Source organism: Haliotis cracherodii, unplaced genomic scaffold, assembly GCF_022045235.1.
Source record: "Haliotis cracherodii isolate W230 unplaced genomic scaffold, xgHalCrac1.p SCAF_4, whole genome shotgun sequence".
Taxonomy (NCBI): Eukaryota; Metazoa; Mollusca; class Gastropoda; order Lepetellida; family Haliotidae; genus Haliotis; species Haliotis cracherodii.
The window spans coordinates 40,195,036-40,222,172 of record NW_027266297.1 but is presented as its reverse complement, the minus strand read 5'-3'; the positions used below and the strand labels follow the sequence as shown (position 1 = coordinate 40,222,172).

The following is a 27,137-nucleotide window of genomic DNA, read 5'->3' as shown; positions in this document are numbered from 1 at the left end:
ATGACATGTGTTTGTAAACAGCCATGACGTTAGGGGTAAACATATTGATTATACAATGAGCGTGATATTTTAGATGTCCTGGTACTAGTAGCTGAAGCTATTCCGTGAACCACTATAATTGACTGAGAGTTCAATGACAAATCTATTTAACATTCTTTTGTCAACACAACACCTTTCACAACACGACCAGTTTCTAAAAGTCAGATAATACACGACAGCTTGCAGTGTATTTGGAATGTAGGGTGCGCCAGTCATGCAGGGGTCCAGTCTGCAGAAGGTTCGAATCCCAGGATTTCAAATTTGGTTTCATGCTTCTATCTTTCGTTTGTTTGTTTGTTGATTAACACCGCACTCAGCAATATTCCTGCTATATGACGGCGGTCTGTAAATAATCGTGTCTGGACCAGACAACAACAAATCAACAAAAGTACATTCACATGAGAACAGTACAAACATGTAAGCAATCATTGGATACAGACTTGCTCACACTTGACAGTTTCATTCATTTCAGATACACTTATGTATATGTAAAACAAACTCGCATTTGCAAGAAAGAACAAAAGCTGCTTGTCATTGAACATTTCTGATTATTTTCGTCTGAACATTTCAGTGTTTTGTAACTTTAAACGTTGACATTTCCAGCAGGATGAAAGACGCCCTCATCCTACCCCTACTCACTGAGTGAGTGAGTATGGTTTTCCAGTAATATCACGACTGGGGACACCGGAAAATGAACTTTACACATTGCATCCATGTGGTGAATCGAAACTTGGTCGTGACGAGCCAACGCCTTAACCCACTTGATCTAGTCTACCCACTGTGGGTTACATGGTTACAGGGTTTCAACAAATGTCTCAGATCTGCCTCACGATTTAACTGAAATACTGTTCAAGGTCGCATTAAACCAAACACATGTACCCACAACACAATTATTGAAGTATAGCTGGACCAAGTTTTGAAATGAAACAACATGAAGATGAAAAAACTTTATTTCCCTTTGTGGAAACTGACAAACATATAAAAACACATATAAGAATAATTATGGCACATATTTACTTCTCATTAAATAATAAGATCTCAAAGGTCAATGTCTTAAAGTCATAAAAGAAACTTAACTGTTGATTTACCGAATACTTTTCTGTGAAAGCATCGCCAACAGAGTAGTCTAAGCATGGCACAAAAGGTTGTTTCTTTACTTGATATTACAGCAAAGATGATTCACATCAAGGTGCTAAATGAAGGAAAAATCTCTAAAATAAACGGAAATACATTTGTAAAAATACACAAACAATTCAATAACAAATTTGTTAACCAAACAGTGGAAAGAGTAGAGTTCCTCCAAACAAAAGTAGAGTAAAAGTTGTTTGCGTCTTAAAGTTACTGTCAACGACTGTAGTGATACATAAATGTTAATTACCAGTGAGTATATATGAAGGTGCAAGGATGAATTCTTACCTCATATATCAGCTGTCATGTCACCTACATGTGACCACACACAGCCTTGCTAACTGCTAATTGTTTTCGCAGAGATAATTATGTAGCTCTAACAAAAGAGTAATAAAATAATTTAAAAAATAAAAATATTTGTTAGTTGAAGTAAACCTGTTACCTTATCTACATATAACAATAATTATTAATCATATAAGAGGATGATGCCGTATATCCCCAGAGAAGATGTGCATGTATGCAATACTACATGAGTCTTTTGTACAAAATATAAATGGACGGGTTCAAACGTGGACAATGCTGTCAATATCGGTGGACGATGACAGGGGATATACATGATGTGTATAATGGAATGTATTGGATGATTAACTGTATCTAATCTGGACAAAAGATTCACAACACTTCAGCCCTTCTCTGAATGTCCGTGTCCATTAACATATGGGTGACATGGAGAATGTTATATTGTTGGAGAAATATAATTTGAAATGTCAAAAGATTTTTGGTCCAATTAGATATTTAAATTTACAATGTCTATGATGCATTTTCATGAAACATCCCTGTCAGACATGGTTGATGATGGAAGGAATTCAGATTTGATATACATGTAATGACAACTGTGGGACCGATTTAAGTACGAATAAATATTTTGCATCAAATTTTATTTTTTTGGCAAATTCTGAAACAGGATAAAACAAAAAAATACAATTAGCGAAGAATTCCTTCTCCTTTTTAAGAAATAAACATAGAATCTAAGGCAGTCATTGTCAACACAACAACCATCAAGTTTTTATGGAGCTGAGCTTGATACAGAGTGAGTGAGTTTGGGCTGACGCCACTTTGAACAGTATTCCAGTTATATCACAGCAGGTCAGCTTGATGTGGGAGGGAAGCCTGATGTGATGCAGGCCTCAGACATTTAACACTACCTAATGTAGGAACAAGATTCAACCATACCTTTCAGTAGTGATAGGATTAACAAAATGGAGAATGGAAAAATCACAGTTTTTGTCATATTACATTATGATATGGTTGCATAACTTGAGTGTGACGAAGGTTAAAATGTAATAGTGAAAAGATGGCAAATTGGTTAATAAGTTTAATACTAATAACAGTAAGTGTATGTTCCTAAACAACATCACAATGATCAAAAAACCCAATGAGTGAATATGATGTGGGTAAAACTGTAACTAGTGAAAAGATTCAGTTAATAATACTAATAACAGTAAGTGAACAATATCTCAAAAAAGAAACCCATGTGCATCCATCCTTATAATATTTTAGATATTTTAGATTTTAGATATTTTGAGTAGAGACAGGCAAGTCGCTTGATGTAATATCCCCAATACAAAGATTCTTCAGACATTAATGAAGATGTGAGTCAATTTTCAATGTCAACACATTAAACACAATTGAAGGAATATTGATATTCGACACAACAAATTACAATAAAATAATTTTCTACTGAAACATTTCCCATTCTCCCAATGAAGATATGGAAGTAAGATTCTACATACTAATAGGAACTCATTTTGGCAATTTAATAGAGTTGTTCAAAAGAACAGAACACGTGTTTTCGTACAATCCTTGTTTAACAAAGTAAGTAATGTCATCATAAGATTCTGAGTTTAGGGACAGAGTTCAGGGTCCAACATCAACATAGTTAAAATATAAATGAAAATATATACATATACATGTTGCACATGATAAACTCAGTGAGACACATCTAATATAATACACTGTGAAAGACATGCAAGTTGACAAAGCACACAAACATTATTGGCACATCCGAAGAATACAAACAAACATGGCACTACAGAAATAATGATTTTTTTATGTTGCTTTTAGCAAAAATCCAATCAAATTCCAGCACGGGACACCAAGAATCAGCTTCAAACCCATGGGAATCAAACTCGGACCCAGGCCATATTAGCATTGCTTGACCCATCATCCTACCCCAGCGCCTCCACAACAGATGTAAGTGCATCAGCTGCATGTATCAATATTATTAAATAGGTATGACACGTTAAAGACTTTTTACCAGATTGGACGACATAAGGGTCACATGCAATAAAGATTGATATCATAGTTATGGCCTGTTGATATTATAGTAAAACAAAAACATAATCATAAAACTTCATATTGAGACCAGCACTTTTTAAAATACAGCTGTTGATCTTATTTACATCACACACAATGGCATACATATGCTTCACTGACATGTTTCTTGCTCCGAATTAGTTGTGGTAGTTTAGAATCTGGTCACACAAACATTTGCTACCTTCAAGCTCATCCAGTGCAACACAGAAATTACCCATATTGAAACCCCATCTCGGTTTCACACTGGACACATAATGCAATGCCTACAAACAAAATTGTTTTTTTTGTCATTCTTTTTATTGGGATGCCAGGAGGAAAGAATGGTATCTGTACTGCAACAAGACTTTTGTCATTGAATATTTTACAAAAAGGGACCTTTTTTTTCATCATTTTGTCATGGATTAGAACAAAGAATGAGTTTTGTCTTGCAGTGAAAGCATTATCATACATGGTGATGGACACACTGAATGCTTCACACTCTATATCTTTGTGGCAAGAGTGAGTGAGTGAGTATGGTTTTTGCAATATTCCAGCAATATCACGGCGGGGGACACCAGAAATGGGCTTCATACATTGTACCCATGTGGGGAATCGAAACCAGGTCTTTAACCACCTTTGTGGGAACAGAACCTACACGTTTGATCTGTCAAGTCAACCACTAGGCTACCCCACCACCCCGAGGGATGCTCATTTGGTACAAAATGTCTTTACGTCATGATTGAGATGATCACTTGGTACAGTGTATATATTTACATTTTGAGTGAGATGCTACAAAGATATAGTGAATATATTTCGGTACAAAACTATAGAAAGGCTCTGGAGGAATATACATATCTTTGAGCAAGATTGTTCATAGCAGTGTATGAAAACTATAAAATGTGGCCTTGCTTAAGGGGCTGACCATTCCTCAAGGGAGATTACAAGTAGGGATGTCACGATTCACCGATTGTACCAATGCATCGGTAGATAATTCTCACGATACGATATGAGATACATGTAAATATATATTGATATAAAATTTTATTGAAATCGATATCCATTTGTTCGCGTATCGATTGATTTTTCTATTCGAATCAAAATATCATCATATTTTCCGAATTTGACACATACGAAAATTTGTTAGTTTCTGACACTTGTTTGAATAAACAGAATCAACCTTTTCTAAGTATTATTATTTTACAAAATAATCAACTGATAGTGGTTAGAACACATAATTGTGAATGTGATATGTAATTAAAAAGTTTGCTTCTAAATATACGCATATAAAGTTGGTATTGCTGTATTGAGATACGTATCGTATCTTGACCTTAAAGTCCAGATACGTATCGTATCATGGGGTACCTGTATCGTGACAGCCCTAATAACAAGGACGCCAAGAGTCGTAACAAGTACCCACTGAGAACACAGATGGCAAGATCCAGTACAATAAGAAACATGTCAACACTATGTACAGTTACATCATCATCAGAGTCAACCAAATATTAAATGGTGTGACATCCATTTTCATTACAAAGGCTTTATGGTGTTATGGTGTTTACAAAAAGTTGGAATACATACATGTGTATATTTATATAAAGAAGTATTTTACAACAAATATTGGCCCCAAATGCATATGAAGATTCAACATGTCTAACAAAAAAACCTCAATCAATGATCCTGACGTAAATATTTCAGTCTAAATGATCAGTCATGCCTTTGAATTATTCTTCGCAATACCACAGAAAAACTGTGTGTGTGTGTGTGTGTGTCTGTGTGTGTGTGTCTGTGTCTGTGTCTGTGTGCGTGTGTGTGTGTGTATGTTTGTGTTCTATTCTGGTTGCCAAGATACCTGACATACATGTGTCTACCATGTTCTCTAAATAGGCAAATGGGGCAGGCTTCTACAATACATCAAAGTTTACTCACAAATGTACATATTTACACAACAATAATAAAAATTAAGATAAGTAAAACATATTTTACAAATTGCATTTTGGACCCAATATTGTAAGATGATATTCAAATCACTTGACATTCACTTGATATTTGAAACACTATAACAGTGCATACATATGTTTGTATCAGTAATAGAAATAAAACAAATAGCACTAAAATTCTCAGTCATTGATAGCAGATTCACAACACAGCCATGAAATGAATTCTTTTTCATCCCAACAGGACTGTTTGAATGTTCAGTTCTTTCAACAAGTGCAGCACTTAAGCTGTTTTCCACTCCAATCCTGGAATCGGAGGTCGTCGTTTTTGATGATCTCGCCGGTATCTCCGCGGAAAGTCGTTGCCATCTACCAAACATCCCTGTTTCTCATACTTCTCGATCAGTCTCTTGAAGATTTTGTCACTTCGCAGCAAGTTCTCATTACCTGTAAATGAAGAAATCCCACCATTTTCTTTACATCACCTTGTGCATCTACTACATCTACTACAACTACTACTACATCTACTACAACTACTACTACACCAGCAATTACATTTACTATTACAACTACAACCATATCCATTGTGTAAGATATAGGCAATATGCTTGTCTCAAAGTATGTTATTCATTCATTGACATTGAGTTCATTATGTCATAACATTCCTTCAAGTTTGAGATTTCATCCTTACCAATGATGATGAGTCCTCTACGAGATCTGGTGAGCGCCACGTTAACCTGGTTGGCATCAGTGATGAAGCCGAGGTTGTGTTTGCTCCAGCCCAGTGTGGGGTTCTTCTCTATCTTGTAATGGGGCAGAGAGCGTACCGTGCTGAAGATCACGTAGTCCCACTCACCTCCTGTGGAACAAATATGGAATGGGTGAGTTGGGTTAAGTGCTGTTTCAAACAGTAAGGGATGAGGAAGTCCCCAAATGACGCTGGTCCTAGATATCAACATTTCACTGAAACCCATGAACCAAGTCATGGTACTGGCTTGTGTGTGTGTGTGGGGGGGGGGGGGGGGGGGGGGGTGTCCGTCCATGGAATCCTGAAACCTCCCTTTCTCTAAAAACAACATATATCTGTGATCTGGTATTTGTAGGCCCATCTTATAACTAAGCCAGTTAGAACATCCGAAAAGATAGACCCAAAGCTAATTCCTTGTCTTATGACTTCAGTTCAGAATAATGTTTATGCTTCTGATAGCAGTAACCTTGACCTTGTCAACACCAGCACTGTGCGTGTGTGTTTGTGTGTTAGGTACCATGCCACAATCCAACATGGATACCCCACTCAGACACAGAATATCGACTCCGAGCCGACCAGTTCTTGCATGTATCAGGCAGGGTACATATACCATATGTTTTGCCACTCTATCCACTGGACAACAGAGGTGGCCTTCTTTCATTTAACTAAATATTGCAACTGGAATGGCCATTGATGGATTCATTTGATAGTGATTCAGAAACGCATGCTTATGATATTGTCAGAATCATGCAATGGATTCCTATTAAAATCTTATGATTTTGGAAATTTACTAGGGCTGGGACGGGTAGCTCTGGTACTCGGCTCAGGTGCGTCCTGAGAAGTAACCCATGGTTAGTCATGTGATATAGTATTTTATGACAAAAGTTACCCAGAACTCCATAGTTACATTACAAGTCACTTATGAGACTCTTTCTGACGATGTACACATTATTTGAATATAGATAAAGCTTTAGTCAACTTCACTGTATGCATAACCAGATCGTTTATACATGTATCTGAATATCTGAATCTGAAAACAATACCCAAGCATACACTTTGAGACCAACTCTTGAGACCTACAGCGGGTACCTGGGTAGGGTCAGGTACTAGGGGGTAGGGTACACAGGTAGGGTCAGGTACCAGGGGGTAGGGTACCCGGGTAGGTTCAGGTACTAGGGGGTAGGGTTCACGGGTAGGGTCAGATACTAGGGGGAAGGGTACACAGGTAGATTCAGGTACTAGGGGGAAGGGTACCCGGCTAGGTTCAGGTACTAGGGGGTTGGGTACATGGGTAGGGTCAGGTACTAGGGGGTAGGGTACACAGGTAGGGTCAGGTACTAGGGGGTAGGGTACACAGGTAGTAAATTTTGACTAGCCCCAGCCCTAGTATTTACCTTGGCTGGCCACAACAGTGTTGACGTTGAGACTCTGATGGTGGTACTTGGACAGAGCCTCACGTATCTTGGTACACTGGGCGTTGTACTGCGACATGATGTTGATGTAGCGAGGGGAGATTCCACCCTTCTGAACCAGCCAGCTGAACACCTCAACCTGAACAACCAAGGCAAAGGGTTAAGTAAATAGTAAGTAATTCACAGACCACTTCCTACGTTCTTAGTTTACACATATATGTAATTATTAGGTCAGCACTGACCACTTTCTTTGTTTTAAGTTTATAAATAGTAAGTAATGCACTGACCACTTTCTTTGTCTTAAGTTTATAAACGGTAAGTAATGCACTGACCACTTTCTTTGTCTTAAGTTTACATTATCTAAATAGTAAGTAAAAAGTAATTATGTAATTATTAAGTCAGAGCACTGACCACTTTTTTGTCGTTAGTTTTGTCTATGAAATTATTGTACTGACCACTTTGTCCACCTCTGCCTTGTTGGACTTGGACTGTTCATTGCCCTCCTCTGTGGACACACTGAGGCTGTCCTCCACCCCCTCCACATGGCACAGGACATGGGGAACGTCTGGCACCGGCCACACGGCCAGGGGCTCACACTTCCATGTCCAAGATGGACCTGTGGTAAGTTTACCATCGTAGAACTCTTCTGACGGGAAGTCACAGAGGCGAGGGTGCTGTAACAAAACAAACACTCCTTGAGGGCATGTGGACAATATGACATTCTTTGGTTAAATATATGTGAATTATGACTGTTTCGGGTTCAAAAAGGGTAGGCCAGATGATCCTGTGGTCAAACTATAAGGGTCCAGCACTATATTTGCTAAGTTCCATTTCTTAATAGGCCACAATAAAATAAAAGTCTTGGTTCTCAGGCACCGCCTGCATTAAAACATTCACCGCACGTTTAGTTTTTATTTCCATTTTTTTTTTAAAAACAAAAAAATCCTTAAATATTCCAAGTCTAACAGTGGTCAAATACTGAATTCCAGTAATATACTCATTAAGGAATACATCTATGTAGGGAGGCCCTTTCCCAGTTAATTGTATTTGGTTACCCAACTGTCTATTTGGTTACATTAAAGTTGAATAACTAAGAAAAAAAACCAAAAGCACCGCCTGCCCGCAGTATGATTTCAATAGCCATTGCCCAAGAAACAAGTCTTTTATTTTTTTAAGCCTTATTTCAAGATGTGCTGGTCATTGGTTTAAATCTCCGATGTAAATTGATGTACAGGCATCATTTATGGTTGCGAGTTTCACAAACCTCTACAACCTGACAAGTCATGACATGTACCAGACATAGCTGACACACATCTTTTTATGAGACCGCCCCCGTGGTCTAGTGGTAGAGCGTCCACCCGGAGAGCGGTAGTTCCGGGGTTCGATACCCGGCCGAGTCATACCAAAAGACGTTAAAAGATGGTACTTATTGTTACCCTGTCTGGCGCTCGGCATTTAGGGGCTAAAACAAGGACTGGTCGGCTCGTAGTCAGTATACTGTGTCTGAGTGGGGTTTTGGCTACAATAAAATAAGTTATTCAATTGTTGCCATGATGCAACTGGAATATTGTTCACTGCAGCGTAGATTTAACCATTTCTGACTCACACAGGTAAAATGACAACTTACCATCCTGTACTGAGTGTTGAGGAATGTAGCCTCAGTAGCAAACCTCTCAAACAGCGACTGATCCAGCCCTAATTCTGCAGCCTGCTTGCACTGAACAATTGGCCGCAGTTGCTTGTGATCTCCAATCAGGACAACCTGCTTGGCCTTGGTGGCAATGATAGGAATCATGCTCTGTGGTTCTGGACTCATGGCACTCTCATCGATGATGAGCTGGAAGATGCGTGTTGACTGGATCACCTTCCTATTCCCACCGACTGGGCAGGTACAGAGGATCACATCGCACTTCTTGAGTTCTTCACAGGAGGCCATGTACACCAGCTTCCCATACTTCTTGATGTGGCCCGGAGTGACGGCTTCTGGATTGGTCTTGAACAATGCATCATACATCCTTATTTCCTCAGCATGAGGTTTGCCTGACTGTCGTATCATGTGGTGGAGAGACACATCGAAGAGTCTGGGGTCAGATCGCAGGCCTCGCATGCTCCTCTTGGACATGAAGTTGCGTTTGGGCACAGGGTAGTCCTGAGCCACGATGTTGCTGCCGTAGAGGCGGATGATGTTGGGACAAGCATCTCCAAGTCGACATAACAGCAGAACTAGGAATAAATGTTTCAATAAAATACAATTTGCACAGTTAAACAAGATATCAACAAAGAAACAACAAACCTTTCCATTGTCATAAGAAATCTCTACTTAAAAGCAGAGTCAACTGTAGAATTGTACGACTATAGATCATAACATGTGTTCAAGATTCACAATCAAGTCATTAAGAGTCTCAAAATCATGAAGCCAAACATGAAAATTTGATATTTGTTTTCAGATGGAAAACTGGCAAGCAAACACCTGATTTTCAGTGGTCCATTCATAAAATTTTCACAGCTTTTGTGCCCTTAATGCCAAACGGAATCTGTTTTCGGCAGATAATCTAGGCTGGTTATTCTCTTGCATTGACAACTGATATTACCCAACATCAAAAGCATTAACTCAGTGTAAACTTCTCCCAATGCTTCACTAAATGTAATACCAGCATTTCACCTTCCATTAAAGAGTCAGTCTCATTAAGAAACATAAAATAGATTTTTAACATTCTGACTTACATGCTACGAGATCCACAGCTTTGTTGGACGGACCACAGAAAAGCACCTGTTTCTTCTGGTCGTCTACACCCTCCAGGTGAAGGAACTTGTTGATCTTGTTGAAGAGGTACACCAGCTTGATCCCAGTGTATGTCTTACCTGTACCTGCAGGATATATAGCAACACATGATTGGAGAAATCAAATGGTGTGATCTGCTTTTTAATATAATGTGCTGACATGAAAAATATCTCAGAATCTGGTGGCAGATTGAGACAAAGAGAGAAGTGACAAATAATGAAAACATGACAGCAAATGATGCAATGTCAGGAAGTGAGACCAGACAGGAAGTGAGACAAGAGAGCAAGTGAGACCAGACGGCAAGTGAGACAAAAACAGGACGTGAGACCAGACAGCAGGTGAGACCAGACAGCAAGTGAGACTAGACAGCAAGTGAGACAAGACAGGAAGTGAGACCAGACAGCAAGTGAGACCAGACAGCAAGTGAGACCAGACAGAAAGTGAGACCAGACAGCAAGACAGAAAGTGAGACCAGACAGCAAGTGAGACCAGACAGCAAGTGAGACAAGACAGAAAGTGAGACCAGACAGCAAGTGAGACAATAACAGCATGTGAGACAAGACAGGAAGTGAGACAAGAGAGCAAGTGAGACAAGACAGCAAGTGAGACCAGACAACAAGTGAGACAAGACAGTAAGTGAGACCAGACAGCAAGTGAGACAAGACAGAAAGTGAGACCAGACAGGAAGTGAGGCAATAACAGCATGTGAGACAAGACAGGAAGTGAGACAAGAGAGAAAGTGAGACAAGACAGCAAGTGAGACCAGACAGCAAGTGAGACAAGACAGCAAGTGAGACAATAACAGCATGTGAGACCAGACAGCAAGTGAGACAAGACAGCAAGTGAGACCCTAACAGCATGTGAGACAAGACAGGAAGTGAGACAAGAGAGCAAGTGAGACAATAACAGCATGTGAGACAAGACAGAAAGTGAGACCAGACAGCAAGTGAGACCAGACAGCAAGTGAGACCAGACAGCAAGTGAGACAACAGGAAGTGAGATCAGACAGCAAGTGAGACCAGACAGCAAGTGAGACCAGACAGCAAGTGAGACAATAACAGCATGTGAGACAACGTAAGGATGTGAGACCATAAAGCAAGTGAGGCAATAACAGGACGTGAGACCAGACAGCAAGTGAGCCAAGACAGAAAGTGAGACAATGACAGCAAGTGAGACCAGACAGTAAGTGAGACAAGACAGGAAGTGAGACCAGACAGCAAGTGAGACCAGACAGCAAGTGAGACCAGACAGAAAGTGAGACCAGACAGCAAGACAGAAAGTGAGACCAGACAGCAAGTGAGACCAGACAGCAAGTGAGACAAGACAGCAAGTGAGACAAGACAGCAAGTGAGACAAGACAGAAAGTGAGACCAGACAGCAAGTGAGACAATAACAGCATGTGAGACAAGACAGGAAGTGAGACAAGAGAGCAAGTGAGACAAGACAGCAAGTGAGACCAGACAACAAGTGAGACAAGACAGCAAGTAAGACAGCAAGTGAGACCAGACAGCAAGTGAGACAAGACAGAAAGTGAGACCAGACAGGAAGTGAGGCAATAACAGCATGTGAGACAAGACAGGAAGTGAGACAAGAGAGCAAGTGAGACAAGACAGCAAGTGAGACCAGACAGCAAGTGAGACAAGACAGCAAGTGAGACAATAACAGCATGTGAGACAAGACAGGAAGTGAGACGAGAGCAAGTGAGACCAGACAGCAAGTGAGAAAAGACAGCAAGTGAGACCATACAGCAAGTGAGACAATAACAGCCTGTGAGACAAGACAGAAAGTGAGACCAGACAGCAAGTGAGACCAGACAGCAAGTGAGACCAGACAGCAAGTGAGATCAGACAGCAAGTGAGACCAGACAGCAAGTGAGACCAGACAGCAAGTGAGACCAGACAGCAAGTGAGACAAGACAGCAAGTGAGACCAGACAGCAAGTGAGCCAAGACAGAAAGTGAGATCAGACAGCAAGTGAGACAATAACAGCATGTGAGACAACGTAAGGATGTGAGACCATAAAGCAAGTGAGGCAATAACAGGACGTGAGACCAGACAGCAAGTGAGCCAAGACAGAAAGTGAGACAATGACAGCAAGTGAGACCAGACAGCAAGTGAGCCAAGGCAGAGAGTGAGACCAGACAAGAATTGACACCAGACAGCATAAGGAAGTGAGACAATGTAAGAAAGTGAGACAGCGTAAGGATGTGAGACAAGGCCACCTACCTGGAGGCCCCTGGATGAGGGTGAAGCTGGAACTGAGGGCCCGGTCTATGGCCTCGTGCTGCTTGGTGTTGTTGAGAGGCAGACCCTGGACTGGGACCTCTTTCTCCATCTTCTTGCCATAGTCCAGTCTGTCCTTGTCTGTAGTGATAAGAGTTACATATGCATTACCATGGGTTGCAAGAAAGGCAGCTGGAGCCTGATAGCTAATGGGTTAGTGGTCAGTACCATCAAGGACAGTTATATCTGTGATATACCAATTGTAATAGTTTTCTTCTGTTTTTTAAAAGAAAATATTTATGTTTAATATTTACTCACCAAGTTTAGGAGGCCTCCTGTGCAATGCTACACAGCTTGCTAAATCTGACTTGTCTCCACTCAAGCTTTGTATCATTCTCATTGTACGTCTGAAACAGAGTTAATATTATTACTGACCATTACAGTCACTTGGTCATATATACCTTAACATGCTGTGTGCATGTCACTTGGTGTCACTTGGTCATATATAACTGAAACTGCTGTGAATACAGGAGATGGCTGAGGCAGAGTAAAGCAATAATCACTCACTCATACAACCTAAGGAGACTTCTGAAAAAGTCAGATACTGAGATAATTTATGGTGAAAACTCATTACTGTTACAAATCAGAACAACACAATCATGTTCTTACCTGTCAACTTCTGACTTGAAGATGACCTCTACAGTGCCTGTACTCTTGGGAAAGAGTTCGTCTGGCACAGGACCACTGTTGGCATTTAAGCTGAATGTGACCGTCACATAATCTGATTCCACGTCCTTGTCTTTCTTTCTCCTCACTTTCATGATCTGAGCATGTCCGACCCACGTGTAGGTGTCTGCCTGTAAACAGACATCAGCTCCACATCCTTCAGACACCTTCCTCTTCTTCAAGGCACACTCAACAGCCTCTGCTTTCCTCCTGGACCTCCTCCTTTCTGATGACTTACTCCTCTTTGAGGATTTCGTTTGCCTTCCTTCTTTTGTCAGTGGGCAAGGGACTTCAATGACCTTGGTTGAGATCTCCTCATCATAGGTTTCCCGTGGCTCAGGTCTATTTTGGTCAATCTTGATTCGTATGCAGAGATAGTCAATTGAGGAGAACTCCCTTCGTCCAAAGTTGTCCCTTTCATCATCATCATCATCTCCCTCTTCTTTCAACTTCTCCAAAGGTTTGCCTCCAAACTCAATGCACCTTTCATGCACAAAACTAGAGGGAAAAGTGAATGTCCCTTTGTAGAAGGTTTTTGTTTTACCTTGGTCGCGTTTGAATTCGATGTTGACATTGTTGATGATGATGTTCTCTTCACTACGAACTGCCGATGTTGCAGATTCCATTTCCAGAAGAGGCAGCCATGTTCTCTGATACTCAGAAATTGACTCAATGTTCTTTTTGGTCGATTCTGTAGCATACTTACTCAACACACCAACAGGATCTTCCATGTGACTGAGACACAGACTGAGGTTCTTGCAAACCTGAAACAATCTCACTTGTGGAGTGAGCAAACCCTTCTCTGGATTAGCAACCATCTGAACTTTGATGACACGTCCGGGTGTAAAGCAGAGAGTAAACTTGCAGTGGTGGAACTTGATGGAACCATCTCCATGCTCTGAGGTGACCATGTCCCTCACTGGTGCTCCAGTGGGCAAATCTTGTCCTTCTCTGGGTTGACTGTTGACCATCTTCTTCAATGCTTTGTGGTCCGGGCTGAACAATGCATTCAACATCTTTGCCCAGGTCTGTGTGTCCACAAAGTACACATGCTGATTAGGATTCACAATAGACACGACTTGTTTTGGCCGTTGCTTCTGTTTGAATCCTTGCTGCTTTTCCAGCATCTTTGAATACATCAGCTGGCTTGGACATGCAGTACAGTCATACAGCCTTTTCTTCCATTTTCCTGTGACGATTGTCTTTGTTGACCAAGGATCTGGTTTCTCCTCTGGTTTCTTACTGAAGTCCATCAAGTTGAAGGGTAATTCCTTGCTTCTGCTGGACACATGCTTCAAAGAGGGGATACAGAGCTCTGCTCCACTGTCCGAGACCTTGTCCACTACAGCATTAAATACCATTGGCCTCTGTGAAATCTTTGCAGCTCTCTTCAAAGCCTGGCACCCATTGCTGAAGTGTTTCTGTCTGGAAGTGGCATCATTGATATAGGCACAAATGTCAGCTATTTCTGATGATGAGTAGGGACAGGATTTCCCATCAAGAGCTGCATGCACCAGTCTGTGTACAACAAGGTCCACATATCTCCGGATAGGGGATGTGAAATGTGTATACATCTTTGTATTCAGAGAGAAGTGATTCAGCTCTTTTTCAGAGAGCATTGAACATTTGTATTCTGCAGATTCCATGATTTGTCGCCAGTGTTGAAGAGCAATTGCTTGGAAAGGGTGGACCTCATCTTTGCACATATTCCTTACAGCTTTAGTCAGGGTTTCATCATGAACTCCATCAAGAATCTGAAGCCAGATGTTCTTCTGGACTGGCAAAGACTCTTTTCTCACTGTGTTGCCCTTGGCTACCCAGTTCCCTGATGCCACCGTCCTGCCAGGTAAGACTTCTCGTCCTTGCAGGTTCACAACAAGGTCCAGGAACTTATCCTCACTGTGGACAAACTTCTGGACATCCTCGGTAGATGGTGGAGACTGACATCTGATGGGGATGGAATTTGGGAACTTCTTTCTCAACCACTGAGCAATGGATGTATTGGCTTTGATCATGAACTCTTCAATGAGTGCATGGGCTTCAATATTTTGCTCTATGATTTCAGTCTCAATAAATCTTGGATCTTCAAATGGAACAGCAAACCTAGAATCTTTAAGTCTGTCCTTTCTCAAGTTCTGGGCAATTTCATGAAGCAGTTTGATATTGTCTTTCAGAGTTTGTGAAACATGATCCACTTCCTCATTTTCAATAACTTTCTGAGCATCTTCATATGACAACTTGCAGGAAGATTTAATCTTTGTTTTCATGACTGTTGGTTCCTTTACAAGCTTTCCTGATTTTTCAATGTGAAAGAAAATGGACAATGCAAGTCTTTCTTCATTAGGTAGCAGACTACACATGCCCTCACTCAGTGGTTCAGGCAACATGTTGTGAGTCCTGGACTCGCATGGATAGAAGCTTGTAGCTCTCTTCTGTGCCTCTCTGTCAACAGGGTCCCCTTTCTTCACCACTGAGGCCACATCAGCAATGTGGACTCCAATCAGATAGTGGCCATCCGTGGCAGAGATACTCAAAGCATCATCTAAATCTTTTGAATGTGCAGGATCTATTGTGAAAACTTCAAGCCCTGTGCAGTCAACTCTGCCCTCAGCAAGAACAGTGTCTCTCTTCTTCAGAATTTTACCAATATGAGCAACTGTGTCTTGAGAAAAGTAGGTTGGAACCTGATATTGCATTTCCAGGATCTTGAGACCTCCATTGAAGTCGGTGCCACACTCAATGATGTCTACCACTGCTCCAAGAGGGTATACATGGTGGATGCCCCAGGTGAGATAGACGACCAGGAACACATACCTTCCTCTAAGTCCTGGTTTCACATCAAAATATTTCTTGTATCGGAGTTGTCCATTCTCATTGATTTTATATGTATCAATCCTGTATTTGGACAAGGAAGGGTATTTCTTCTTTGTAACACCATTCAAGGCATGAATCTTTGGCACAGTTTTGCAAAGAGGATGCATCAGAAACCCTTCATCATCATCACACGTACAGGCCATGACTGTATGGCTCTCTTCCCTGAAGTTGCTGTTGAGGACACCAACAACACGTCCATACACCTTGTCATCTTCCTCAGCCCTCTTGTATATCACATGACCAGACACAGGATGGGAGTGAGGCTCTGACAGAACCTCCACGCAAACCTCATCATTGTTAAACGTCTGGCCACACTTGGACCTCCCGTGAATCTCAATATCAGTGTAGGTTTCCCCTCCTGACAACACTTTACACACAGCCTTGTGAGATGACTCAAACCGTATCTTACACTGCTTGTACTTCTCAGGCATGGCTGCCATGAGTCGTCTCAACTCAAAGTCGGGTTCCAGGGGCCTATAGAAAGGAGCCCTGGTCTGTTGATACTGCTTGGCCTCGATGCTCTCAGTCTCCACATCCATCCCCATGCCACAAGTAATCTTTGTGTCCACATCACCATTGTCATACATTTCCTTACTTTCTTCAAACCATGTCTTGTCCGACTTTTCAGCCTTGACTTTGGTCACCTCTGGCTCTTTCTCTTCATGTTGAGAAGAGGGTGATCCTCGAAGCTCGAAAGCATCCTCAAGATCCGATCCATCATCCCCACTTGATGTGTCCCAGGCTGTGTACTGAAGAAGAGGGTTGCTGTCAACATTGAGCTGTGAGGGGTCCTTGCCTGCTTGTCCAGCGAAAGGAAGTGACAAGCCATTAGATGTTCGGTATCTTGGTTCACCCTTCTGCATTGGTCCAGCTTTGAGCCAGTCATTGTGACTAACCTGGATGGGTTCCACATGTTCTCGTCTTGCTGTTAAAACAAGAAGTGTAGAGTTATTTGTGAACTAGGGGTGAATCTTGTTCTAGTCTGCAATACTAAAGCTATATCAAGCAGCTTATTACAGTCCTACATAGAAAACAAATCTTCCAGCATCATCAGTTTTAGTCCTAGCATAGTCTTCTGATAGCATGCAAATAATCAATCCTGGGAAGGCAAACCAGGGGTTGATAACATGAGCAACAATCCACTGAGCTGGGTTAGATGACACACTATCAGACAGGAATTACATTGTTAGCAGTTAATCCTCATTATAGTTGGCTCTTATGTCTCAAAATTCATACACTTCTACATATGTTTGTGATTGTCCTGTTGCCAGGACTTTATGTAAGTGGGCCCTCGTCTAGAACAAGCAAACCAGTGACTCCCAAGCCCCATTCCAGAAACATCTTACAATAAGCATGGGCAATACATATATTATTCAACAGAATCCCACATGGGTCCACAGAGAGTCCATAACTATACTACTTATAAAGAGTTAAGGAACACCTGACTCATTCATGGTTCCCACTTTTTTTCTTCCGAAAAATTCCCTGACATTTCCCTGATATTTCCAGAGAACTTAGAATTTTTCCAGACTGCATTACACGGCCTCCATTATAACAACTGGGAGTGGTGTTTTAACTTTATTATATAAACAGCTTTAATGGAACACCAATGGAAACGTCTTTTTTTAAGATATTTCTGTACAAAAGTGTGTTATGTTTGGTTTAAGGAAAACTAAGTCACCAAGTAATTATCCTCCCCTTAAGGCCATCCATCTGCCACCATTTAAAGAGTTCAAAGTACAAATTAACTCCATCAATCATTGCCTAATCAAAACAAGTATTACAATTATTGAAAATGGACTTCAGGACTAGGATCTCACAACTTTAGAAACATGAACATGAACTAATTAGTAACATTATAATAAAGTAAATACCATCACTACTTTCAGTGCAACATTCATGCACAGCATTTCACAAACTAACCATTCAAATATACATCTGCACTTTCAAAAGGTCACCAGGGAATAGATAATTATAACCACAACTGAAGTCACCCTAAGTTTTTCCAATGATTTATCTAACACTGATACACTTTTCATTAACAAAGAGCTTTATAGAATCCTAATTGCATTATTTTGTTTGTTCTTGAACAGTAGAACTTTATGAGATTTGAAATTTTACATTCAAATTGATTTCTGAAATTCAAATGGTAAACTAATACCAAGGCAATGTAATATTTTACTCAAAATATTTTAAATTTAGAATTTAGTTAGCTCTGGAGGTAAGGGGCGCAAATTGACAAATACCTCTTATTCAAAAGAATAAACTCCATTGCTTAAATTTGAGTGGCTGCCACAACCATTAAATAATAGAGAGTATGAGTTCCAAGAGCAAAAAATACATGTCATTCATATAACTATAACTAACCTGTAATGACATCACAGATTAACTATAGTTAAGAATTGGGTGGTCCTTAACTTTTTGTTTGTCGTACAGATATAAATCTATCTTCATTGTGCCAATATCTTATTGACAGATTATATGGCCGATATGTCTTCCTTGACAGGTCATAAAATACATAGAAGATATAAGGATAACAGTATGACTCTAAAGTTTCAGTACATATGTAGATCACAAAACAGTTTTAAACTTACGTCTGGAATGCCTTTTCTTCTTGACGTGAGCATTCTTGGCCTGTTGCGCCCGTGCTTGCTGCAACTGTAACACAAATATGTTCTGGTCATGTGACAACAATAATGAATTCGCAGATCCACAGGGGGTGCAGACACATGCAGACACATCATAGGTGAGCAGGTATACCATATTTTCTCCAGCTTAACCAGTCAAGAAACTTACTGTTTCTATAACATGAAATACTGCAAGGCAGTTTCCACACGACCACAAGGATTACCGACAATAGTGTGAAACACGGAGTATGGCTGCTGAGTATTGACTGACAGAGGAGGGACATCATGTGGACTGACACCAGTTCATCAGTTCATGGCTCAGCTGGTCATACTATTGTCGCAATGCTACTCAACGTTTAATAGGGATATTGAGATCCTTCATACCATTGACAAATATAGTCTTTGATAGGCATTTAAAAGTTGGGAGAACATGAACATTGACAAATATATATAAGCAATCAGTTTAATGTATCAAGCAATATCCTTATCAATAGTTGAATGGTATATATCCAGTACACTACATTCATTATTGCCAAACAAAAACAGAATTACAATTCATATTTGCCACTTCAAACTCATCTTCAGGTATATCCAAGGAGATGAGGTCAATAACTTAAGCATCATCCAGGTGAAGACCCATTTTTAGATTCCATATTAAATCATGTGTTTATCATCGCATCACTTGATTGAGTATTTACAGACTGCCGTCAAAAAGCTGGAATTTGCAGCACATTCATTAACATGTAAACATGTTTGTAAACAGGAGGGATGTGAGCAGGTTTTCCCCAAAATAGAGGAAAAGGCTAGGGGGTTGTGTGGTCCAAGTTGTCGTGAGAGAAAACGTATGATGTCCGAAAACCTATGCTGCTGAAAGCTCTGATCGAAAATAGGATATTCTGTGCGGTTGTCCGGTTTTCGATCACATATACTCTGTGCGGTTGTCCGGTTTTCGATCATATTTTTCAGAGGGAGATCATTTTTTTCCGAGGACTACTGTTTTAAAAAAAAGCAATTTTCCACGTTTCCGCGGGGAGATTCCACATCCCTGAAACAGACATGAATACAATCAGATAATTATGTTAAATGTGACGTTTAATATCAATTACCTGTGTGGTGCTGATGTTGGTCCCCGTCAACCAATCAGCATCTGGCTCCACCGTCGGCTGCTGCGTAGAGGTGGACATCTCCTGGCGCAGCTGGTCCATGTACTTCTGAAGATGCTGCTTTATTTTCTCCTCCTGAATAAATATCGACTTGCATTAGTTTTATAAGGAAGACTGAACCAAGGTAAAACCTCCATATATCAGAGAACATCCAGAAAATCTAAACTAATTTTAATAAACATTTTTTTAAACCTTAGTGAGACACATGGTTGGCAAAGTTGTCAAAGGCCCTGCTATTCGCTGTGCAGAGTTGTGTCCCTTTGGTGTGCCAGAAACCTATGATCGCGGGTGCGATTCCCAGAAAATGTTTCTAAGTTTGTCATCTCCATACGTATACCCGTACTAATTGGTTTCCCTCCAATATAAAGAAGACATATCATGACATAACTGGAATACTGTTCAATGTGTTTAACATTACTGGCCCACACTCACTCACTCACTCATTCACCCACACATCAGTGGTTCATATGTAGTTTGAATCTATAAAAACAGAATTTTAGTAGGGATATTGCGATATCTGTCATAGAACTACAACAACAACAACCTAGGAGTACTTATAGTCACACAAACTTGAAATGAACCTGCTTCACAATGTCAATTTCCTATATATTCTTATGACAACATCCCCAAGAAATAAGTCACTTTCACCTTTACACGGAATATCTCTTTTAAATTTGGAACATATCTGAGTAAGGCTTAAAAAAATAAAAGAATTGGCTCTCAGGCAAGGCTTTTGAAAATATAGTTTGTGGGCAGGTGTAGTTTTTTGTTGACTTTTGTTGTCTTTTGTTGTTGTTGTTGTTGTTGTTCAAACTAGTACGTAACAGCTTAAACAGGGAAGTAACTGCACGCCAGATTGGATCACATTGTTTTTAAGTATTGTCGCATTTCACTGCCGGGGTCATGTGTTCAAGACATAGTTGAGAATTTTTTATCCTTTTTTATGATGATGCTGGCTGTCCCCGAGAACCAAGACTATTATTTTTTTATACCTAACTTATGATGTAACCATACCTGAATACAGTCCTTAGCACATTCCACTTTGTCCAGTGCCGCTCTGTATTGTCCGTTCTTGTGAAGAGCTCGTGCCCAGAGCTCGTAGGGAATGTAGCTGCCGCAGTCAAAGAGCTCGCAGGCTGGAAACAGGACACAGGTGGAATAAACATGATATAACCTGCATTACATTACATGGGGATGTGACACAGCTCGCAGGCTGCTAGCAGAGGACACAGGTGGAATAAACATGATATAACCTGCATTACATTACATGGGGATGTGACACAGCTCGCAGGCTGCTAGCAGAGGACACAGGTGGAATAAACATGATATAGCCTGCATTACATTACATGGGGATGTGACACAGCTCGCAGGCTGGAAACAGAGGATACAGGTGGAATAAAAATGATATAACCTGCATTAGATTACATAGGGATGTGACACAGCTCGCAGGCTGGAAACAGAGGATACAGGTGGAATAAACATGATATAGCCTGCATTACATTACATGGGGATGTGACACAGCTCGCAGGCTGCTAGCAGAGGACAGAGACAGGACGGACAGAGCTCAAACCTATATCACCTTCCCACACTGTGACATGACATACACCGATACAACCAGCATTATACTGAGTGAGTGAGTGAGTGAGTGAGTTGGGTTTAACGCCACTTTTAACATTATTCCAGTTATATCGCGGCGTGTCAGCTAAATGTGGGAGAAAAGCACGATGTGATGCAGGTCTTAGACATTTACCACTTCGGTGAAACCCACGAGCACGGGTATGGTGCTGACAAACCTAGAAACATAATCGGGGCGAACCGGGATTCGAACCCACAATCATAGGTTTCTGGTGTGCCCAAGGGACGCAACTCTGCACAGCGAATCGCCGCGCCTTAGACGAATGGGCCACCCGTGCCCCCCAGCATACCACTGCATCGGTATGTCACACAATGGTGGTTCTGATGCTAGTTCCCTCAACACTTATGTTTCCCCTCTCCCTATGAACAGAGACTGGGAGGTCTCAGTAGAAGCTGCCTAGTACACATACATAGAATAGTATCCTTAAACTTGGTCTCTTATTAGTCAATATCCTTTCTCTTTATGGAGACATTTTTCACACTCAAAACATGAAAAAGCAGAGACAACTAATACTACATATACTATCTTATTTAACTTGCATACATATTTCCTTGTTTCTGTCTTTTCCTCCAAAACAGCTTCACAAACAAATTATTTTATGTCTAATGTAAATTCCAAATGTTTTCAACCATTGTCAACTGTATTTCTTCCTAAAAAAATTGGCCTACTGGAATGTCAAAACATATAAAGACAAGTTATCTCCCTTGATCAGTTACAAAGGTACCTAATAAATAGCTGTTCCAGAAAATGTGTATTTGTATTATCAAATGACTGATTTCTGGCAAAATTCAATTTGCTTGTTTGTGTAGTAGATTCATATCCTGATTAAAATCATTTGGCATACACACACTATACTCTCAGACGACATGTTAACATCCTTGTTTCAGGTGAAGATACTCAAATATACAGATTGTCTTTACAATTTAATATTTTCAAACAGTCGGATTCCTAACAATTACAATTTGAGAAATCAGGTTTATTTGAAAGGAACTTACCCTCTTTACAGTATCTGGTGCAAAGTCTGTACTGCCCCTACAACAGGCAAACCACATGACAAGTTATTCATCATATATTTCTCTTATAATAAACCAACATGAATACATGGGGAAAAATAACATTTTCATTTCTTTAGTAAACATTACATGATTTTATTAATGTAATCAGTATAAAGGTGAGGTGAAATTGGGTTCAACGTCCAAGATTATTGCACTTATATAGCGACATGCGTAAATGTGTGTGTGTGTGTGTGTGTGTGTGTGTGTGTGTGTGTGTGTGTGTCTGCTTGTATAAGTCCGGACTGATGCAGATTTATAGTGCTTGCCCACTGAGATACCATACCACAGCATAACATGAGTACCCCACTCAGATACAGTATACTAACTCCGAGCCGACCAGTCCTTGTTTTAGCCCCTTAATGCCAGGCACCAGACAGGGTAACAACAAGTACCATCTTTTAATGTCTTTTGGTACGACGCAGACGGATATCGAACCCCCTCCAGAAGACCTTCTGCTCTCTATGGGGACGCTCAACCACTAGACCAAGGAGGTGGTCTTATCAGTATCAAAGAATAAACACTTTCAAAGTTTTGCACCTATCCTGAAATTAGCTACTTGTATGACATCTGCACCGTCACTTAACATCCCCACAAGCAATACTAAATGATTTATACCTAAATCAAATTATTTCATCTCAAAAAGCTGCATCAGAGGGACTACAATTATGGATATTAGGATGTAAATATAAGTCTGAGAATTTTTTTTTAAATGATGTAACATCAACTTACACAATATCCGTGACTTACCGCTTGGTAGCAGCACTTGGCCAGCAGGAGAATGAGATCGCCTCTTATCCTTGTCTTTTCTTTTTGGGAGAACCCTCTTCCAATGACCATGTATGCTCGGAGAAGGTCGAGGCACAGAAAGTAGGAGAATGCTGGATTCTCCTTCATGTACTCGAAAGCTAACTCTCTCAAGTCCCGCAGCAGCCCTTGTGTGCTCTGTTCAGTAATAATAATAATAATAATAATGAGGGTAGTGGTGGTGGTGATGGTGATGATGGTGGTTGTGGTGATGATGATAGTGCTGATGATGATGATGGTGCTGATGATGATAGTGGTGATGATGATGGTGGTGATGATGATAGTGGTGGTGGTGGTGGTGATGATGATGGTGGTGGTGGTGATGATGATAGTGGTGGTGATGATGATGATAGTGGTGGTGGTGATGATGATAGTGGTGGTGGTGGTGATGATGATAGTGGTGGTGGTGGTGATGATGATAGTGGTGGTGATGATGGTGGTGGTGATGATGGTGGTGATGATGATAGTGGTGGTGGTGGTGATGATGATAGTAGTGGTGGTGGTCGTGGTGATGATGATAGTGGTGGTGATGATGATGATGATAGCCGTGGTGGTGATGATGATAGTGGTGGTGGTGATGATAGTGGTGGTGGTGGTGATAGTGGTGGTGTTGGTGATGATGATGATGATAGCCGTGGATGTGATGATGATGATGGTGGTGGTGATAGTGATGGTGGTGATAGTGGTGGTGGTGATGATGATAGTGATGGTGGTGGTGATGAAGATGGTGATGATAGTGATGGTGGTGATGATGATGATGGTGGTGGTGATGATGATTGTGATGGTGGTGATGATGATAGTGGTGGTGATGATGATGATAGTGGTGGTGATGGTGGTGGTGATGATGATAGTGGTGGTGGTGGTGATGATGATAGTGGTGGTGATGATGGTGGTGGTGATGATAGTGATGATGGTGGTGATGATGATAGTGGTGGTGGTGGTGATGATGATAGTAGTGGTGGTGGTCGTGGTGATGATGATAGTGGTGGTGATGATGATGATGATAGCCGTGGTGGTGATGATGATAGTGGTGGTGGTGATGATAGTGGTGGTGGTGGTGATAGTGGTGGTGGTGGTGATGATGATGATGATAGCCGTGGATGTGATGATGATGATGGTGGTGGTGATAGTGATGGTGGTGATAGTGGTGGTGGTGATGATGATCGTGATGGTGGTGGTGATGATGATGGTGATGATAGTGATGGTGGTGATGATGATGATGGTGGTGGTGATGATGATTGTGATGGTGATGATGACACCACTTATAGCAATATTCCTGATGCATGATGGGAAACACTATGAATGGACTTCACACATTGACGCATTGACCCTGATCATCGTGACCATATTCAGAAAAATGTCAGATGTTACACTTCTGGTGAAACCCATCAGGTATGTGCTGACAATACGAAAATCACAATCAGGGTGACCTGGGACCAGGAGTATGGATTGCCTACGGACTCAACACTAGATCATGAAAAGCAGCACTTACTACTACCCCCAAACAACACTTATCATTTTTTAAAACATGGTAATCATTCAACCTAAAATCGATAATAAATTAATGTTGATTAAGCATGTGATGAAAATGTAAGGTGAAGTATTGTATGTTACCGATTGATTTATGCTCCATATCTGGGTGTCAATGAACAGCGTTCTCCACAGAGAGGCTGCAGACTGGACACAGGCCACGTTTAGAACCAGTTCCCGGCCAGGCTCTGTCCCATCCAGGCTAGCAGTGATATCCAGTAGAATCATGGCTGTAACACAAGGCACACAGGGTTAATGCAGTAGAGTGCCTGAATTAAATGGACGCGTCTGTCCTGTCAATGAACTTGACACTAGAATGTTTTTAAGCCAAGAAATGATGCTGTATACAACAAATAATCACCAGTTACTTACATGTACATGTTGTAAATACTTACCAGGAATACATGTATACAAGCTAAGTGACTAAAATCTGGTTTTATCACCTTCCGGACCAAATAGTTGAGTCAATGTACACAAAAATTAAAGAAACCTCATTTTTAAGCCCATGGGCTAAAAGGTTAAAGGAACTATTTACTTTTATAGGTTTATAGTTATAGTTATAGAAAGGTTAACTTTACACCTAATACATAAAGCAAGATTTAGAAATCTGTGGCTACAGTATTATACAATGTTACTTACTTCTATAGAAATAATGGAAGGCTTGAAACATGTCACACCCCTGAAAAAACACAAATACATAAGTTATCACTAATACCATAAACATAATAAACAAACATGCTACAAGTTATGTACATATGAATAATACATACGTTTTGGTTTGGATTGTTGTTTAACGCCGCACTCAGCAATATTCCAGTTATATGACTGCGGTCTGTAAATAATCAAGTCTGGACCAGACAATCAAGTGATTAATATCATGAGCATCGATCCACGCAATTGGGATCAATGACATGCTTCAACCAAGTCAGTGAGCCTGACCACCCGATCCTGTTAGTCGCCTCTTATGACAAGCATAGTCACCTTTTATGGCAAGCATGGGTTGCTGAAGATCCTTTCTACCCCAGAACTTCACGGGTCAGTATCCTAATCAAAGCTGAGAAGTATATAGTCACTTATTTTGAAAATATAATACTAACAACTCTGAGATTGTTTCCCACCCATTAACAAAAACTTTAGTTTTTACTAATAAGAAAAGGCATGTCATGTTTTCAAGTCTGTGACCACGGTAACATACCTGTGTCAAGGCAAAGTCGGTGAAGTTGCAGGTGAGTATGATGGCCTGAGTCTGGAGTTCCGGGGATGCTGGAGTTCCTGTTGGACTCAGACAGAGTCTCATGGAGGTCACCAGTGTGTTGCATTCTCCCGGGGTGAACTCTGAGTTTATGACCTTCTCTATCCCCTCCTGCAGGAGGGCGTTCATGTCCTTGGTCTCCGACATCATGTGCTGGATAGCCTGGCCAATAGGAGTCCAGTTAGAAGATGCTTTAACACTATAGCAGCAGCATCATAGCCGAGAATAACAAGCGTGTGAATGACAACCGTTAACAATATTTCAGCAATATTAGGCAGGGGACACAACAGTGGGATTCACAAATGGTTCACATGTGGAGAACCAAACCTGGGTCTTTAGCTTGATGAGCAGACACTTGTACCACTAGGCTACCCTATCCCCAGACAAATGACAGGGAGGAAAGATCATTGTAACTCAGCTGTGTCACAGTGATAGAGTTCCACTTTGTACATTCTATATATGACAGATGTGTTTTGGTCTTTACCATGTCAACAGCAGCTAAGCACATTCCTTGCAAAATGTAACTGAACCCTTAGCTGACAATCTTGTGGTTGAAAGCAAGAGCTTGTGTCTTGTCAGTGAGTATGGTTTTAGACCACTTTTAGCAATATTCCAGCAATATCATGGCCGGGAACACCAGAAATTGGCTCCACACATAGTACCCATATTGGGAATCAAACCCGGGTCTTCGGTGTGAACGCTTTAACCACTAGGCTACCCCAACTACCCCCGACACACTAAGTCATCCAGAAGTGAGTGAGTGTGTCAGGATTAACACTGCTTCGAACAGTATTTCACTTATATAGTATTGGATGGCAGTTTAATGTGGGAGGAAAGCCCAAAGTGATGT

The 27,137-nt window shown here is 40.9% G+C and overlaps 1 protein-coding gene across 2 annotated transcripts in view; it reads right to left on the bottom strand.

The window, feature by feature from the left end:
• Positions 1–1,017: 1,017 nt before the first annotated feature.
• LOC139480499 (3'-5' exoribonuclease HELZ2-like) overlaps positions 1,018–27,137 on the bottom strand; it is a 34,966-nt gene continuing 8,846 nt past the window's right edge. For both annotated transcript variants that reach the window (XM_071263591.1, XM_071263589.1), the window contains exons 3-19: positions 26,231–26,449; positions 25,675–25,714; positions 25,120–25,265; positions 23,449–23,643; positions 22,642–22,678; positions 21,025–21,146; positions 19,954–20,085; positions 18,815–18,878; positions 13,290–17,145; positions 12,939–13,027; positions 12,624–12,761; positions 10,341–10,484; positions 9,244–9,839; positions 8,072–8,290; positions 7,599–7,755; positions 6,148–6,315; positions 1,018–5,903 (exon numbers count right to left, since the gene is read on the bottom strand). In XM_071263591.1, the coding sequence (XP_071119692.1) occupies positions 5,740–5,903; positions 6,148–6,315; positions 7,599–7,755; positions 8,072–8,290; positions 9,244–9,839; positions 10,341–10,484; positions 12,624–12,761; positions 12,939–13,027; positions 13,290–17,145; positions 18,815–18,878; positions 19,954–20,085; positions 21,025–21,146; positions 22,642–22,678; positions 23,449–23,643; positions 25,120–25,265; positions 25,675–25,714; positions 26,231–26,449 (6,486 nt within the window). In that variant the 3' untranslated portion in view covers positions 1,018–5,739. The remainder of the gene's footprint in view (positions 5,904–6,147; positions 6,316–7,598; positions 7,756–8,071; positions 8,291–9,243; positions 9,840–10,340; positions 10,485–12,623; positions 12,762–12,938; positions 13,028–13,289; positions 17,146–18,814; positions 18,879–19,953; positions 20,086–21,024; positions 21,147–22,641; positions 22,679–23,448; positions 23,644–25,119; positions 25,266–25,674; positions 25,715–26,230; positions 26,450–27,137) is intronic.